General features: G+C 37.6%; 1 protein-coding gene across 6 annotated transcripts in view; it reads left to right on the forward strand.

The window, feature by feature from the left end:
- The window catches only part of grip2b (glutamate receptor interacting protein 2b), a 301598-nt gene that overhangs the window by 163537 nt on the left and 119462 nt on the right, over positions 1-18599 (forward strand). The window contains exon 1 of one of the 6 annotated variants that reach the window (XM_036151435.1): positions 100-222. The exons of the other annotated variants lie outside the window; for them this stretch is intronic. Within the exon in view, the coding sequence (XP_036007328.1) occupies positions 168-222 (55 nt within the window). The 5' untranslated portion in view covers positions 100-167. Of the gene's footprint in view, positions 1-99; positions 223-18599 lie in introns of those variants that run through there. 6 annotated transcript variants of the gene reach the window in all.

The following is an 18599-nucleotide window of genomic DNA, read 5'->3' on the forward strand; positions in this document are numbered from 1 at the left end:
ACTGGCCAGAGCTCCAATACCGCTCTCTTTCACTCCCTGCCTCTACTTCTATCCTTCGCTCGGCTCGCACTATGTTGGACTAACAAGGAAGAGGAGGAGGAGGAGGAACGGGGGGGAACAGAGAGAAAGAAGCAGGAAGAAGAGAAAGAGTCAAGAAGAGGGAGAGGATGTTTTCTGTTTCGCTTAAGTGCCGGATGGGGGTCATCAGACGCCGAATGAAGGGTACAGAGTGCATTTGTGATTGTCAGAGAGTAAGATTGCTGCTAACTATGATGCCAGTCTGTCAGTTGTTTGCTTTTCTTTGTGTGTAAGGTTATGTGAGTGTTGTAGATGCTTGTTTGCATATGTTAGCTCAGCATGGTATGTTATGCATCCTTGGAAACATTAAATAACATTGTTACAAAGCTATTTTGGGGGGATGTGTGACTGTGTGTCTAAGTTTTTGTTTCTTTGACTTATAGCATTTAAAAATGTTTGCGTGTGGAACCTATACGTAGCCAGTAAATATTCATCCAAACTGTCTCTGCATTTATTTGAGGCTACATTATAAGGAAAATGCTGCCTCGATGATGCTGAGCTCCTGGGATTTTTTTTTTTAATGTTTGTCGCGTTTGCATTTTCTTAAACTTCCTCCTTCCAATTTTTCTCTGGCTAGCCTTGCTACAATGCTTATTGTCCAAAGGAATGCAGCAACAACAACGACATAAGAATGAGCTTTGTGCTTTGAACGAAATGGAAATATATCGTTGTCTTCTCAGTAAGTCAGTTTTTATAACACAAGTGGATGAAGTGTCTCTGCTGATGTTTGAAGACGAGTCACTCTTGTTTTGTGCTTTCAACATTGCTACAAGATGCTTTTCTAAGTTTTTATTGCTTTCATTGTTTGCAATCTTGCAATGTCATTAATGTGGTATTACGAGGCATGCTTCCGTCCAATTCTAATGCAAATTTTTAGGCAAACTTTTAAAATGTTGCAAAAAATATACTAATCCGACGTTATTCCTTCTACTGGCTTGTAGCGAATTAACTTGGCGGCGCAGAACGTAATGTCGTCATACGTTGATGGTACGCTGCAATAAACAGCAAGTAGAGGTAGTAACCTAGCACAGACCACAGATCAGTAATGGAGCGTTGTTTTAATGAATGTCTTGCTATTTTTTTCACAGGATGAGACTAAGAAACGTTTGAGTGTCTTTGTTAGTCCACACGTAGCTGTTGTTTCTTTCAACCATGTTTTTTAACATTATCCTCTTTAGTGTATTTAATCTTTTTTTGAAAAAGTCGATAACCACCTCAGGCAAGCGTAAAATTTTTTGTGTGAAATCTAGTAAGTTCATTCAATCTTTTCTGAAGCCATAGTTCACAATGCACTTAAAAATTGCTTTTACAAAGATACTTAACTTGACCCCAAATGGCTTTTCAGTTGTTTGATTTGTTATTTGTGAACTCCACAAATGGTTCTTTGAGGGACGATAATCTCATCAGTAGTTTTTTATTTATTGTTTTACTTTAACACACCCGAAAACTACACCTTTCATTGTAAAAGAACATTAGAACGTGCCATCCAACATACAAAAGGTAAAATCAGTAGAATGTGTCAATGACACCGAATCCATGCAACGTACAAATTGAAAAGAAATGGGGAGAAGGCAAATTTTTTATCCAAGTAACTTCTAATAAGACACAAGCCCTCCTGTCCCCAGAGTGCCGCTTAGTGAGAAGACTTTTCCTTCTCAAAAGGACTTGAGACTGTTGTCCACCTGCCACCCTGTCACATCTGCAGAATCAAGATCAGCTTTGTTGGTCAAGCTTGTGCACACAAGCAAAGACATTGACTTTGGTTTAAATGGCTCAGAGTACAGACATCTGAATAAAAATCTATAAACTTAAACCCAGTGTTGTGTTCAAGACCACCTAACCCGAGACCAAGACAAGACCAAGACCAGAGTGTATCGAGACCGAGACAAGACCAAGACTTTTAGGGTCCGATACCAAGTCAAGACCAAGACCGAGGGAAGTCGAGACCGAGTCAAGACCAAGACCAGCGCCAGTATGTGACAATAAAATGTGAAACATGATCAAAATCACTAAAATTGATCTAAAAGACCCACATTCACGTAAAAACACCTAGATATTTTACACAGAGAACTGGAATAAACATAAACATCTTTATTTAGTACTTCTATGTTGTAATCACAGAATTTCAAACAATCAAAGTCGATCAAAATAGTATTTTCTCTGCCTTTCATGAACAGTACATACATTTATGTTGTTTTTAAATGTGCTATTTCAAAACCATGTGCAAATATGTAAAACTGAAAAAATCCCAATCATTTCTCTCGTTTCTCTCTCGTATACAGATTCTCGCTACATTATATAACTTTTCTTAAATAAATCTATATCTATCACTAAGTTGTGACAATATGTTATGAGACAGATAATTTGTTGAAAAAAAGATTGATCTCCTTCACTTCCTCCCTGAGCGACTACTGCCATCTGCAGAAATACAAACCCCATTGAAATACGTGCACAAAAACATGACTGACTTTTATCAGTTCTAAGACCCTTTTGCTGGATCAGATGGTTTGTTTTTGACCAAGCAGTGTATTTCTCCAGTTAGCACTGGGAACATGGAGAAAAGGCAGAGGAGCTCAATATTTTCACAGCTTGTCGGTCTCATAACATACTGACACAACATAGTGACATAAATATATAAAAAAAACTATATAACTTTTACAAAGATATTTTTTTGTTTTAACAAAGTTACATACTGCATCTTTAACTCTGCTGTTGAATGGATGTAGCAACTTATACATAACATACATAATAAAGAAATCTGACATTTAGAGGCCCAACTGCATGCGTTTCAAAAATAAAATTATACAACTGGAAGCAGTTTCATAATACGCCAAAGCTTTAGAAAACGTCAATGGCAAAACTCGAGAACAAGGATAACCATGTAGTTGAACAGTGGTTGAAATAAAGTAGGTGATACATAAAATTAGTTTAAAGTAAGGTTTCATTGCACTTCAGAAAGATTAGAGACTGCAGCATTTTTGCACCTAAACGTGCACGATGGGGTCTCATTACAATGCCTCCTCGACTAAAAACCCTTTCCACTGGTGCAGAGGAGGCAGGGACGGATAGCACTTTCAAAGCCAAATTGTGCAGTTGAGGCTATTTGGACTGGTTTTCTCCCCAGAAGGCAAGAGCATTGTCACTGTCACAGTCTCTTATATCATTAAAGTATCTGTTTAATTGTGTTGCAATACTTGAATTCTGGACAGAGGAGCTGTGCTTCTTATGTGCCTTGTAGCGTGACAGAAGTCGAGGGCATTTGGCTGGTGGCGAATGACTGGTTGGATCCACATTCATGGCTTCTGAGCACTTGTCATCTGTACTCTCCATGTTCTCCACCCCAAAGATCAATGTGTCTGAAAAACACAAACACAATGACTGTGTTAGTTTTCAAGAACTTTGAGTGTACAAAATAATGTTTATGACAAAAGTAAACTGATGAAAAGAAGACTATAAATTCCACTTTATGATTTAAGGCTTTATGTGCTACGAATTTAAGACATTTTAAGATTTATAATTTTGCAAATAAGACTTTTTTTTCAGCAAAGAAAAATGCATACCAACCTGTCAGTGTCTTCTTAAGTTCATCTCTGAACTTCTTCACCGATGCTGCATTACCTCCGTTGGTAACATCTAAATCCACCCAGCTTAAGCCAAACTGTGGATCCAGCATGGCAGCAAAGAAGTACACATCATGGTTAAAAGGTTCCTCTCTTCCACTGTCTTTGGCCATGTTTGTTTTTGTAAAGATTCCAGAAAATCTTTTCACCAGAGACTGCTGGAGGGCTCTGACCAACGGCCGGCACTGCATTCGGGTCTCCTCCATCTTGAGGAGGTGTGTGTTCAAGTCCAGTACAGTTGGAACCACCATACTAATAGTCACTGATCTTTCCCCTTGGGTCAGCTCTGTTGCTTCAGCAAATGGAGAAAGAACTATACATAGCTCCTTTAGCTGGTTCCACTCCCGCGCACTGAACACGACATCCTCATAGTCTTTGTTGCACATTTCACTGAGTGATTTGTGTTCTAGAGTTGTAAGGGCCTGTACTTGTTTAAATGTACTGTTCCAACGAGTTGTATTTGCAGCTGGAACACTTTTATTGGTGCCAAATGCAGCCTCAAACTTATCTTTAAATTGTGAGCTGCTATGTAAAAGGGTTGCGAACTTTGACGTTTTTGCTATGGTGCGAGAAATGGTCTTGACCTCCTTCATACCATCATGCACAACTAACTGGAGAGAGTGTGCAAAGCAGGAAAGACGTTCACCAGATGACCATGGTAAGTCAATGTCTTCCTCTGAATTAATGTCCTCCCACAAGTGCTCGTCATCTAAATTATCCTCTTCACTCTCACTGTCATCAGATTGCTGCTGGGGCATGTGTACTTTGAAAGCACATTTCATATTGGGTGCATTGTCTGTTATGATATAGCTAATTTTGTCACGAATACCATATTCCTCAGTGATCTCCTCAAAGGCAGACGCAATGTGCTCTCCAGTATGCCTCCCTGTAAAACGCCTACAGTCCAGCAGGTAGGATTCAAGTGCATAGCAATCTTTAGATTTGTAGCACACATGGGCAGTCACCCCAAGAAAGGAGCGTAGCCTGCGATCAGACCAAAGGTCAGTTGTTAATGACACAGACGACTGGGTCTTCAGTTTCTCCAAGACAGTTTCCTTGACTTTTCTGACCAATTCTGGAATTCGTCTCTCAGAAACTGTTTTTCTAGAGATTGGTGTGTATTTACTGTCCAGGACTTCAAGAAAGTGTTTAAAGTGTCCATTTTCCACGAGGGAGAGGGGCAGACAACATCCAATGATCAAATCTTGAACAATGGCTTCACTGATGGCTTGCTGCCTTGGCGATTGTGGGCTGTAGAGCTGCACTTTCTGTGTAAATAACGATATTGTTGGCTGTGTGACATCACTCTGTTGCCCTGCCTTGTATTCCAGGAACCTAATAAATGGGACATAGAAATCAGTTTATCTGATCATATGAACATCAATTACATAAGAAAACAACCTTAAAAATAAGTAGGAACTTTACAAATACATGTCAAATATGTGTAATGTAATGTTACTAGAAACGCATGTAGATAAACAAAATGCAAATCAATGGTATTTTGGCCATCACATTTTTGAAATGGATAAACAAGTAAGTTAAATGACTGATATGGTATGAACCATAGAGAGTGAACTGGTAAAAAGTTACTTATTGACCTGAAATTGTAAATGGCAACATAACAATGTGGTTTCTAAAAGTAATTTGCCTATATCCATACAAAGCAACTAATTTATTAATTTTTCATAAGGTGAGGCATATTAGTCTCTTCACTCTCTGCTTATATCTATAGACTAGTTCCCACAGCCAAACAACAGAGCATCACCTCCACGTCTTATCTTCAATGTCAGGAGCTATATCCAGCTCCTAAGGTCAATGTAACTTACATTGACCTTAGTTCATAATTATGAGACAGTGAATGAATTCATTCACTGTCTCATAATTGTTTTTCATGAGAAAGAAAAAATCTAACTTAGGAACAGGATGTTATTATATGTCCAGTCGACTCAGTCTCTCAAGGTTAACTGCATTTGCTTACTTCCCTTAATAATGTTAATTGTAGGACCAATGCAAGAAAATACAACTTATTTAAGGTTAAGCATATCAGGTTTGGCACATTAATAAATTATATATGATGGCTTTGGAGACATTGGGGTTACCCACCAGCACAAGCCAGCACATGCTGACAGAACCATTACGTTCTGTCATGGTTACGTTACAGAACGTAACCATTACGTTCTGTCATGGTTACTTATTGACAGAACCATTACGAACCATTACGTTCTGTCATGGTGACTTATTGACCGAACCATTACGAACCATTGTTCTGTCATGGTTACGTACGTCACCTTATTATGGTTATTAAACATAGGTAGAGACTTCCACATCAGTCTTCTCCTTCATGAGAAGTATTGAACAAGAACCAAAATATATTACGATTATCTATTCAGACTTTTATTTTTGCTCTGCTTCCACCTATGTGCTGCAATCCACTCATGAAGCCGACAGAAATACGGAGACATGTTCAGGAAAGCTGTAATTGAAACAGCGTTGTCCATGCACAACACGAATCAACACTTCTTTAAATTAAATCAGTAATGTCCGACATGTTTTCACAAACACTACTAGGTGACAACTTGTGCATCAAGCTAGGTGGCAAATAGCGGATAAGAAAGGAGAACATTCACCCTAAAAGATAAAGGATACATATATAACTTTAGCTAACTTAATATGTGTAGCTAATATTGAAATAAGAACTGTGTGATGGCCGGGTAGAATAATTTTGATACCGAGGAAATTGCTTACGTTAACTTGCTAGCTTTCCTAATATCACTTTTACACACAGCTTACCTTTCTTTGTGCTTTCTTTCAAGGTGTCGATAAAAGTTGGACGTAGTCCCCACCGTCTCTGATAGTGAAGCACTGCAGAACTTACATTGCGCTGTATGCTTTTTTCTCAATGTTGCTTTACAAATGTATTGTTTGTGATTTAAATAGCCAAATTTTATAACCGATGATTTGCCCGACATCTTATCCCCTTCTCAGACAACCACTTGTAACTTTCAATCGAAGTGCTGCAGTCCGCGCTCAAGGTGAAAGGGGGTGGGGCGACAGCAGTTAAAAAAACAACAACATGCATTTACCAATGAGACGGGTTATTGCTTGGATTTGAATCAGGAGTGCATCCAATAAAAAGAAGGATCTTAAAGAAATTGATACTGATGATTTAGCGTTATTTTCACAGTTGTGGTCTTGACCGGTCTTGAAATAAAATACCGAGTCCTCAATGTCCGAGACCGAGACAAGACCGAGACCAAATGTGGTCGAGTCCGAGACAAGACCGAGACTATCAAAAAATGGTCTTAAGACCGGTCTCGAGACCAAGACCGTTTTCGAGTACTACAACACTGCTTAAACCATTACTGTTTTCTCACAGGCAGGTTAACATGTGACCAGTCCAGTGGTGGCTGGTGAAACTGTCCATACTGCTTCAATGTTTCTCATTTTGTCATGTTACAACCTAAAGTGTTGATGTGTCTTATTTGGAATTTTGACACCACATAGAAGATAATTATGGAAGAGTTTACCATAAGCCATGTCAGGGGAAATAGCAGGCATGGAAGAAAAAGCTATGGTCCGCTGAGTCTAAAACTGAACTTTTTGTTCCATCAGCTGGTGCTAAAACCACGACAGTACTGGATAAAAGTATCAGAGGCTGCAAAAGATAGGGATAGAGGTACAACTTCCAATGGATGCCTGACTGCAACAGGCAATCAGAACTACAATTGAGCTCTTTTAAACAAAAGCATTCTCATGTATTCTCATGCCCAGTCTTAAACTCAGTTGCAAATCCATGCAAGATTTTAAAATGTATGTTTACAGATGCTTTCCAGCTGATCTAATGGAGCTATTTTGCAAAGAAAATAGGAAAAAGTTTGTATATGTGCACAGCTGGCAGAGACTAGCCTGGCCAGCCAGACTGACATGCGCTGCATACACAGCATATCAGTCTGGTAAGGAGCTGGTAGAGCTTGATTTCAAAGGCGGGACTAACAGGGTCAGCGTCATCAGGTTAGAAACAGTCGGATAACTATGGATGTGACGCAAAAAACTCCAAGCGACCTGCTCTCTTTTATTCAATTTGTAGTCCTTGAAACAACCATTTCAAGCCATCAAGCTATTTTTTTTACGCTTTTGTCTAAAAATCTGAGGATACATGGCGTACTCACATGCACTTTCTTAATCTTCCAAGGCACCAACCAACAACCATTTCCGCATGTATCTTGACTGTTATGGCAGCACAAAAGTGTTTCAGCATTATGGGTAATCCTGCCTCTGAGAGCGACGCACCGTAAAGTCCCGCCTCCTGCACTGTGATTGGTCCGGTCTGTTTTGGGCCAGATGGAATGGAGCCTTACCAGATCGACCTACGCTCCATGTAATTTAGTCTGGCTGGCCAGGTAAGGCAGTGACATAGCCCAGAAGACTTGCAACTTTTAGTGTAACAAAGAAGTGGTTTCTACAAAGGTTTAACTCAGCTGGGACATATAAGAATGTGGGGAACTTTTTGTTTTATTTCTAAAAAAGAAACATGTCTTTGTGCTTCCACTTACTCTCTGTTGGTCCATTTATCACATAAAATCGCAATAAAGTACATCAAAGTTTGTGGTTGTAACGTGTTAAAATGTAGAAACGTCCAAGACGTATAAGTACTTTTGCAGATCCCTCTAATGGAACACTTAAAATACTTCAGAAACCCTTCTGTTTTGTTTGTTGAAACCGGACCACAGCACAGACAAGGGCTTTGGAGTCGCATGTTGAGTAGGAAAATTCATTAAATGAGCAAACAAGGCTTACAGGCTGAAACCTATATTCCTGGAACCAGGAATATAGTATTGCAGAGAACATAGAGTAGTATGGCAGGGGACCTAACAATGATTGTGACAGAACTGGCTGAACGTATATGGGAGGAGCTGGTGAAGCAAATTAACACCGGTGAAATGAAGGCAATTGGGCTGCAGCAGAAGGAGGACAATGAACTGGCAGGTGCAGGAGGATAACAGAATATAACAGGGAGCATGAGAATGGCCAGACATGAGGGAAAAACCTAACTAAACTAAGGAAGAACAGATCTAACAGAACTCCTGAAATAATAAAGAACAGAAGCTAACTAAAACTGTAACTGAAACTAGCAGTTACAAGAATGCACTAACATAAAGACTGAAACTAAACTTATGGCACAAACAATTTAAGAATATGCTCTACTAAAAGTGCAAAACAAACTGCAGGATCCCCAGGGAGCTGCAAGATATAATCAAACCCCTGGCGATCCTGACACCTTCATCCTGTTCACTATGCTCTTACTACTTGATGCCAGTTTGCCAAGACCCCCACTGAGGTTTTTATTTTCTAGCTACTTGGGTCAGTAACGATCACAATCAATGATTTCTGTTTAAAACAGGCCAGAGTTTTCTGAATTTTAGCATCTACCAAATGGTTAAGATGCTTCTTTAAGGTTAAAGTACACAAAGTACTACACAAATAATAAGCAGAGGAAAAGACTACATATAATACTATTTTTATGAATATTTCAATATTTTTGATGCATTTGATACATTTTATGTTTGATAATAAGGTATTAACCTGTTGGATTCCATATAAACAACAGAAGCAAGAAACTTTTAAAAAAACAGCACCTTTCTGGACACTCAAAGTCACTTTACAAAAAATAAAAATTAAAATGCAAAAATACAAATACAGGAACATAAAAACAGTTATGGGGAGGGACAAGAGCAATGTATTTACAAATAAGCAAGCTGGAACAGATGCATATATTATACATAATACATAAGTTATTGCATGAACAGGTCTTTCAATAAGTAAATTTAACATAATTAATATAGCCACAAGACCAGATAGTTTTCCCAGCTGAGTTCTACAAAAAATCTGTGACTAGACTGACAACAACATTTCATAAGATGATATCAGAAATTAAGGAGAAGTACAAAATCTTCAAACATTAATGCTGTTGATAATAACTTGCTCCAACTATCGCACAACATCTCTAATAAATCTTAAAAGCCCTTGCCAAATGACAGGAAAAAAATAATGCCTTAATAAATACAAACAAGTTTTAAAAGGAGAAAACAGTCCTCCACTAGCACACACAGATTAATTAATTTAATAGACTATTATACCAACAACCTGGAAACCACGTGCTTCATTAGATGAATAAATTTGATTGCGCTAATTGGCAATTCCCATTTGCAACCTTAAATTTGGGTTTGGCTCATCCATCATAAACTGCATGAGAATATTTCACTCTAAAAAAAAAAAAAAAAAAATTAAATGAGTTGTAAAGTTATACCAGTGTAAATAAATGAAATTAAGCAAACTTAATTCAATTACTTGTTACCAAATGTAGCAGTTCATTCGGTAACAACTAAGAATAGTTATGTAGAAATAGTCAAGTTATTTCAACATTCTCTTTTTAAAGTGTATATAGCTCAAATGCATGTCTTACAACTAATGATCAAACTACTCCAAACTTCAGTCTCCAAAGAGGAAACAGACAAGGATGCCCACTTTCCCATTCACTTTTTGCAATATCTATTGAACCTCAAGCAGTTGCCATCAAAGTAAAGCTATTAAAGGCATCCAGTCCAAAAATGCTGAGCATAAGATCAACGTTTATGCTGATGATATATTACTCTTCCTCCAGAGCTGGCAGGTATACCTCACTAACACGATCACAGATAACATGGGCGACTGTGTTAATGGGTCAATGGGTAGAGTAGTCGTCTTGCAATCAAAAGGTTGTGGATCCATTTACCATAAATAACTTCTCAGCACTTTACAATTACTCCAGGAACTGGTCTAGATTCACAGTTTTGCCAATCAACTATAGTTCCAAAAATGTACCTACTCAGGAAATGTTTCATACTTGGGAATAAACATTTCCATCTCACTTACAAAGCTAAATTGCATTCAGCTTTCAAAGTCAATAGAAGATGACAGGGAAAGGCCTTGCAAAGTCACTCATGGGCAGGCTGTAAAAATGATGGCCCTTCACAAAGTAAACTACCTGTTTTTAATGATCCACACAAGATCATGCTTCACCTGGTTTAATTTCTAAACTCTGGTGGAAAAACTAACCACCACAAACTCCAAAGAGGACCAAGGATTATGGTGGATTAGATTTACCAAACATTCAGCATTATTATCCAGTTAACAGTTTACTATATGTCTATAAATGGTTTGAAGCTAGCCCACCAGTTGAACAATAGATACATCTAGAACTGGAATTCTCTTGTTTGCCATTTATTAGTTCAAGCATCAAACATTATAAATGCTTTAAAAGCATTAACACCAACTCATCTTTAACACCCTGGTGGTAGTTTCTTAAAATAACCAAATATTCACTCCTCCTTTGTGTAACCGGGTGGTTTGTTCTGGAATGGTGTTTGTGTAGGAGTGGCTGTGGATTTCCCCCCACCCCCCATGTTGGGCCCATGCACACACCTATGACTAGTTTCCCCACCCTCTTCCAGTTTATGTGCCGGGCTCATTAGTGTGCATAGGTACAGGATGTGCACATCAAGCATGGATTTTACTAGGTGTTGGCAGTTTGGTTTGTTATGGTGTGCGGTTGCAGGTGTGAGTGCTGGTTATGCACTAATCTGACTGTTCTAGCAAGTCCTTGATTGCTAGTGTGCTAGTGGGAAATCCCCACTTGCAACGGGGGGGGGGATGGTTGGGGGTTGCTCTCATGTAGCTGCATTGGGTCCACGTGCTGCAAGTTGACATGGGTGTGAGTGTTAGGAAGGATTTTGTGCACTTCAGAACCAGTGTTTTAGGACCAGTGCTTTAGATCCAGTACTTAAGAACCATTCATATTGCCACCAAAATTACCTTTTTTAGCACCTCTTTTCAGTAAGCACAGCTCTATGGGATTTTTGCTTTATGTAATTTGGGATTTATTTAGCTTTAATTACTAACATTGTTTTGTGTCATTAATTTGTGTTAATACTAATTTGCTTTTGTTGTGGATTTTGTTGCGTTTAAGTTTTTCAAATTACTTTAGCCAATTTTGCCTTTAGTTGCTTTTTCTTACTAGGTTTTAAATGTAAATAATAAAGTTTATTTTTGATATTGTACAGTTCCAAATAAATACAATGTGTGTTTCTACACTACTTCAGCTTTTTTTCATTTGAAGCCAGACCTACCTGTAAATCTTTTAAAAGGCATACCCTAGACTATCTAGCATTTTTGGGAAGTCTACCATTTGGCTTTAGGGTCACGTCCTCTGAGTCACCATCCAGGTCCTTCACCCCGTGTTAAACAAGTAAACAACCCAACTGGAATAACCCTGAGATCCTGCAAAACAAAATGAAAAATGCCTAATTCTACTCTATGGAAAAACAAAATAATTAAAAATTTAAAACACATAATCCAGCATGAAAACTTTGTTTGATTTAATATACTTGTAACACAATATAGTAAAGGCAACAAAAAATTCAGAGAATCTGAACAACTCAAGATTATAATAAGTAAGAAATATATCCTATATCAACTAGATGTACAACTTCCTAGCAGGGAAGCAAAATATTTAAACACTTTGCTCCACAAAAATATCTCTCAACGATGCACACTACTATCCAAGACAGATGACACAATTGCCTTACCAACCTAACAGACTTCTCTTTAATCTTAGATAATAACTTACAGTCACAAATATGTTTTAACACATTCAGAAAGATTAAAAACCAAAATCTACAAGTTAATCAATACTAAATTCTAAATAGAAACCATTATACAGGACAAATGATGTTCAAGATGGCTCCTACACATATGAATATCTGCTCACATTGCACAAATAACAAACCCAATGATTATATGCACTCTTTGTGCCTGGCAAACTTTGAATGCTGGTTTATAGAGTTGGTTCAAACTATGGTCAACTACAAAGTGGAACCTTTTGAGTGAGATCAGTTTCTGGTTCAGCAGCCTACATTTCATTCACTCCACCTGGTTAAAGCTATGCCGATGTAGCCTCTCGCGTTTCTCTAAGTTATTACTTCTTTATCTTTTCCTGGTTACTTTCTCTTCCGTCTTACTGGGCAAAGAATATGGATTGTCCTCCATTTCAACAGAAATTGGCAAATAGAATTTATGAAAGCAAGAGTTAATTTTTGCTTTTTAAAAGCCAACTTTGTTACACACTGTCCCTTTTAGACTATACTGAGTCATTTGGAAGTCTAAGATGGCAGCAAAATCCTTTTTTCCTCAATTGAAATCTGCAGCAGTTAAGCCGAGTTTAATAACGCTGGATGCCATAACTCCTTGTATGCAGTGTGAAAAAACATTGGCATGTAGTGTTCACACAATTTCGTGAACTGCACCTCAGTTTCAGTCTGGTTTGCATTATTTGCAGTTGTTCCCCAGATCTCTCAGCCAGACTCTCCTCAAGGACAGTCAGACAATTCCTTAAGGGCTTTTCCATACACCCTTAAATGTTTTATAATGTTTTGTGTGTCATCAGATTCTTGATGGAATATAGTATTTTTGCAAATGTGGGTTTTCTATATTCTATTTTTTTAAACAGCTCAGCAAAGACCATAAAATGCGTTTAAAGGCTACCCATAAGTACTTGTACTCTATTTTTCTTTAAGTATGCTGCTGCAGAAGATACTGCATATCTTTAATGATTAGAATGTGTTTTTAGAATATTAATGTGTTAATGCATTATTATAACACCCACATAAGTGAGCAAACTTAAAAAACACGTGTTCTAATAATTATTCAGACAATAGTTACTCTGTCTTGTAAATAAGAATTGCAGGGCATTGGTGCCCTATAAATAAAACATATTATTTGCATTCATTACACATCTTATTTGTTCAGTCCAAACTAAAGTTGGGGATGGTTTCAATTAGCTTAGTTTGTGTTGTGTTGTTGAAATACAGATAGGAGTTTCTCACTGGGTTTTTGCTTCAGCAGGGAACTTCTTTATGGAGCTTGAGTCTGATGTTTCCTGTATGACATCTTTGGGACAGAATATTTACAGAATCTGCTTGTGTGCAAGATCCAGAGTGAGTTGCACAGTTGTTTTCACGCTGTGCTTGGGCCCACTTTGTTATGCCTGTGTGTATGATACTGTGTGTTATTTTATATTTTAGTGGACTGATCTCACAATATATGCTAGCTGTTCGGATCACTAAACTTTGTACTTCTCTGTGTGTACTTGCTGACATTCACCATAAAAGAGGCCATGGTTCACACCATGGCGTCTTTGTTTGTGAATGTGTTTAGGATCCTAACTTTAAATAGTGTGTTTAAATGGTATACAGGGAATGTCAACGGTGTTTGTGAATACAGACTTGTTTCTGTGTGTGTCTATATTTTTGCAAGTGAGTGTAAAAAATAAGAACTTGTCAAAGTTGTACATTCATATTTACTGGGAATATGAGGGGTGGCTATGAGCATCCTAGATATCTATAGCAAGTCACACTTTGCCACTTTTGTGAACACTAGTTCATTGAAAAATGAATGTTTAGAAAAAAAATGGTCTTTTAAAATAAGCCCAAGACATCCATACTTGAATAGCAGCAGGTGTTCAGCCAGAGCCGGGAATAAATGTCAGAAAAACTAAGAACAGAAAGGCCTGCCTACTGTCCAAGGTGAACGGAGGAAAAATAAAAATAGCAGTACGATGAAAGGTCAATGAGCATTGAATTAAAATAAACAGAATCTTTTTGTTTGATAATGAGGTATATTAAGTGCCACTGCTCATTTTTGTGTTTGCTACACTGTGGCAAGGTTACCTGAGAAGGTTGTCCTCCAAGGCAGCAGATGATGTGAAGTGGAAACAAGTCGCTTTAAAAAATGAAAGAGGTTTGTACATCAGAGCCCTTCTTCAATGAAGCACAACTTTAAAGGCAAGAAGAATTTTGCGGGAAATTATGGGATTGTGGGTTCTTCCATTAAGTAGTACAGGCAAAGATCAAGAAGGCGGAGGTGTTTCTGGGCGCTTTAGATAAGAAGTGTGGATGTTGAAAGAGCTAGAGCACTGAAGCTGAACAAGAATCCGACTGGGCTCCTTGTTATTCGTTGCACTTCCTACTTCTACATGACTATTTTTCCATTCAGGTTTATGTCCGATTAGAGGTAGTATTATACAGACAACAAATGTGCAGATATGTTGAGAGCTTACTGTGTCTGAAATACAGAAAAACAGTTGACTGAGATAGCATTCATAGATAGATTTTTGTAAGGTTATGTAGAACAGGTCTTATTTTAAAACAGACACAATTAAAAACGCATAACTTCTTTGGGAGAGGAGTAGAGCTTAATTGCATAGAAATTAAAGCAGCAAAAGGGAAAAACTGAAAAACACTCCTGTTGTTCAATGTGGAATTATTGTTGGATATGGAGTGGCTACATTCTTAGATAGTAAGTATAGTTGATTAACAATAACAACGTTTTTTGTGCTAATAGTTTGCACTGAGTTCTTCAAAGCTGAAATTAAAATAATTCAAGTACTGTAGAAGGAATTCTTGTAAAAAAGGACTGGACAAAATAATAAAATCTTATTTGAGACTGAATAAAAAGATAGGAAAAAAATATTTCCCCTCTTGACCAAGCAACATATCAAAATGATTCAACATACACATTGCCAACAAACCATACACATTGCTCATGTGTGTCACTGCTACTCAAATCAGGAGCATTGAACCAAAAACAGTCTAGCTCATTCAACACAATGCAAACACTCTGCATGCGCCAACAAAGATTAATTTACCTCAGCGTGCTGAGTGGAGAACAGCATCTCCAGCTGAGAGCAGGCCTTCAGATTATTTCAGTCAGTAATCACTTGGTCTTTTGTGAACATGTAAACTTTGTAAAGAGCACTCGGCTTTAATCACTACATAGAAAGGAATGAAGAAAATAAAACAAGAAAAAGGTATTTGAATTTGAAATCCTGCACATGCAAGCTCATAATACATGGCATACATGTTTCATACATGTTTAAGAACTTTTTTAGATCTTAAACAATGTATGATGTAGTTCTTATTTTACTAAATACTCCCCATTTCCTCACATATAGACCCTCGTCTAAATGGGTTGATTGAATGAATTAAGGCTTTGTTTGGGCTAAAAAAAGTTAATGAGCATAATTTAAAATAGGCAACTAGTGTCTGGATGAGTATGAAAAGGTTTCTTACCAATAATTAGAAATACATATAGAAAAAAATATGTTCTTAGCCTATACAGAAAATTTCCACATCAATGAATATGCTATTTATTCACTTCCCTCAGACATCAGGAGACTCTGTCACATCAACAATTTCTCTTTGATCAATGAAACATAAACAATCATTTTAAAGATCTCTAATGTATTCCTATTATCCCGCAACATCTGCTCTGCTGTACTTTGTTCTCCTTGAGATGGAATTAATTGTTTTGAACTGAAGTGCCCTGGAGAGTTTCTGCCTGGGAACCAGAAATACCAACAAAGTTTGCAGACTGCAGATCATGCTGACGAAACAGTCGGAGGTAGGCATCCCTCAGGTTGTTTTTTTTGGCATAAGGCTGCAACAATAAACAGAATGAGACGGTGTAATTGTTACATCATTGCTGATTTTGGCTCCAACCCCAGTGAGCCACTACTTTAGCTATGTCACCTATTTTACTGACAAAAAAGGCTTTGAAGAATCTGATAAAAAAATAGAACAAAGTGGAACAAAGCAAATATGTACTTGTCTTGAAATGACACGAAGCATCACAAACAAACCCAAGTGTGAAAGAAAAAGAAAAATATAATAAAGCTGTCGAACAACATCTGAACAACAGAAGACATTTATATGCCTGATCTTAATCTGAGACCCACCTATTTTTTTGGTAATGTTTGACATTAGGTACCCAAAATAGGTTTTAATGGTTAGCAATTATTTGTTCCTAGTTGCTGAGCAGCTAATTAGTTGCTATGAATACACTTGTATGCTTTTGATAAATCTCTAAATAATTCTTATAAATGCTATATAATGGCACCCTGTAATAGACCGTCAAGCTTCCCGTGGTATATCGAATAGATTCTAATACAAAATCAGTTTGACGATTGGAATGTCGTTACCCAGAGAAACTCAACTCAGGGCAAATTGAGCCTTTGGTGAATAACTAGATAAGGTTGGTGGAAGGACTACAAGATTTTTAAATTCATGATACATGTTCATAGTCTTCAATTTAATTTAATTTATATAGCACCAATTCACAACACATGTCATTTAAAGGCCCTTTACAAAGTCAAATTCAACCAAATTCAACCTCCGCCTTCCAGACAGCTTGATCGAAAAGTTTCCCCTCTAAGGAAACCCAGCAGATCGTTTTGACAAGCAGAATTCAGTCCTCCTGAAAGAGCTTAGAGCCACAATGGACAGTCATCTGCAGCAATCCCTCATACTGAGCATGGATATATGACATACTTAGTTGTTGTTGTTTTTTTTTGCTTCTGAGCTGAGACTACACCAAAAAAACATGACAGCAACAAGAATCTTTAGTTGAAAAGAGATATTCTGCTGACGTCTTGCAGGTAAGTGAGCTGTCCCTGGTTCTCATCTCTGTCCTTTTATAAGCCACCATGGATACTGAATGTATAAGTCGGCATACACACTTTGTGTAACCTGCTATGCTGGGGCATAAATCCTTAAGCTCAACTGATTCAGTACATGGTATGACATAGATTTATCCTTGCTGTAACTCGGACTAAACCACGAGGAAATAACACGTTTTTATTCTAATCTGACCTTGAGTTGTGTGTGTAAGAATGGTCTTCCCCGGACTCCCTGCTTAGAAAGCAGCATAAATATTCAAGACCAAACTTACTTTCTTGAGAAGAAATCAGTGTCTGTGTCTCTGCCTGCATGGGAGTGAATACGATGGCAGATTAATTACAGATGTGACCTAATCAGGCATTTTGAGTTCTGCGCAACGAAAAGGTCAGAAATTAGATCTTCTTAATTGTTTTCTGTTTATCAGCTGTTAGCTTGATCTTTCTCCTGAACTCAACTTTTTTTTAGCCCTTCTCAAAGCACAGTTACCTAAAGGTAATGTACAATGTGTGCTCATTTAGTTTTCTATAGTTTTGCCATGAAAAAAATTAAGAAAGGCAGAAAAATATATGAATTAATATAAAAACGTAATACCTATTCTTCCTTGCTCCTATTCTTGACGATCATGTCTTAATTATCCATAATAATAATGTTTGCTTTTATTGGCTCCATATAAATTCCCTTTTCACTTATACCTCTTATGGATAATATGATAATACCTTTATTGTCCCACAATGGAGACATTTGGGCATTACAGTGACAAAAGCTCACACTAAATCAGTAAAGAAAAACAAGGTAATCTAAAGTTAGCTCTGAGCAACAAGGAATGAACTCATCAGAAAGGATAAAATAAAAATATAATATATATATAAAACAAAGTAAGTATTGCACAATTATTGACAATACTGCATATTTGGACAGAGGGGAAATATTCAAGTTAAACAGAAGAAATACAGTGAGAAAATGTGAGAAAAAATATGCTAAATGCATGACTGCAAAAGCAACACCCAGAGTAGCTAAAGCATGTGCAAATGGGCATCAGCATCTGATAAAGGGCATTAGTGCATACAGTTTGGCGTAGAGCAATATTTCAGCCATTAGGAGGGAGGGCATTCTTCACCAAATTAAATTTGAACTTGCTGAGTGATGAAGTAGCACTAAATTGGTGCCTTTCTCTATGCAACATTGATTGTTTTATGTGATACTGTGTGAATAAACAGACGTGGCAACAGATTGGCCTCTCAGTTAAATGGATCTGAACAACAGCTGACGAAATGTCCTCAGGAAAGAGAGTGAAACCCACCCACTAAGGTGTGCTTTTGAGATTGGAGTGCTGCAGATTGTGAGGGGTATG

Source organism: Fundulus heteroclitus, chromosome 20, assembly GCF_011125445.2.
Source record: "Fundulus heteroclitus isolate FHET01 chromosome 20, MU-UCD_Fhet_4.1, whole genome shotgun sequence".
Classification (NCBI taxonomy): domain Eukaryota; kingdom Metazoa; phylum Chordata; class Actinopteri; order Cyprinodontiformes; family Fundulidae; genus Fundulus; species Fundulus heteroclitus.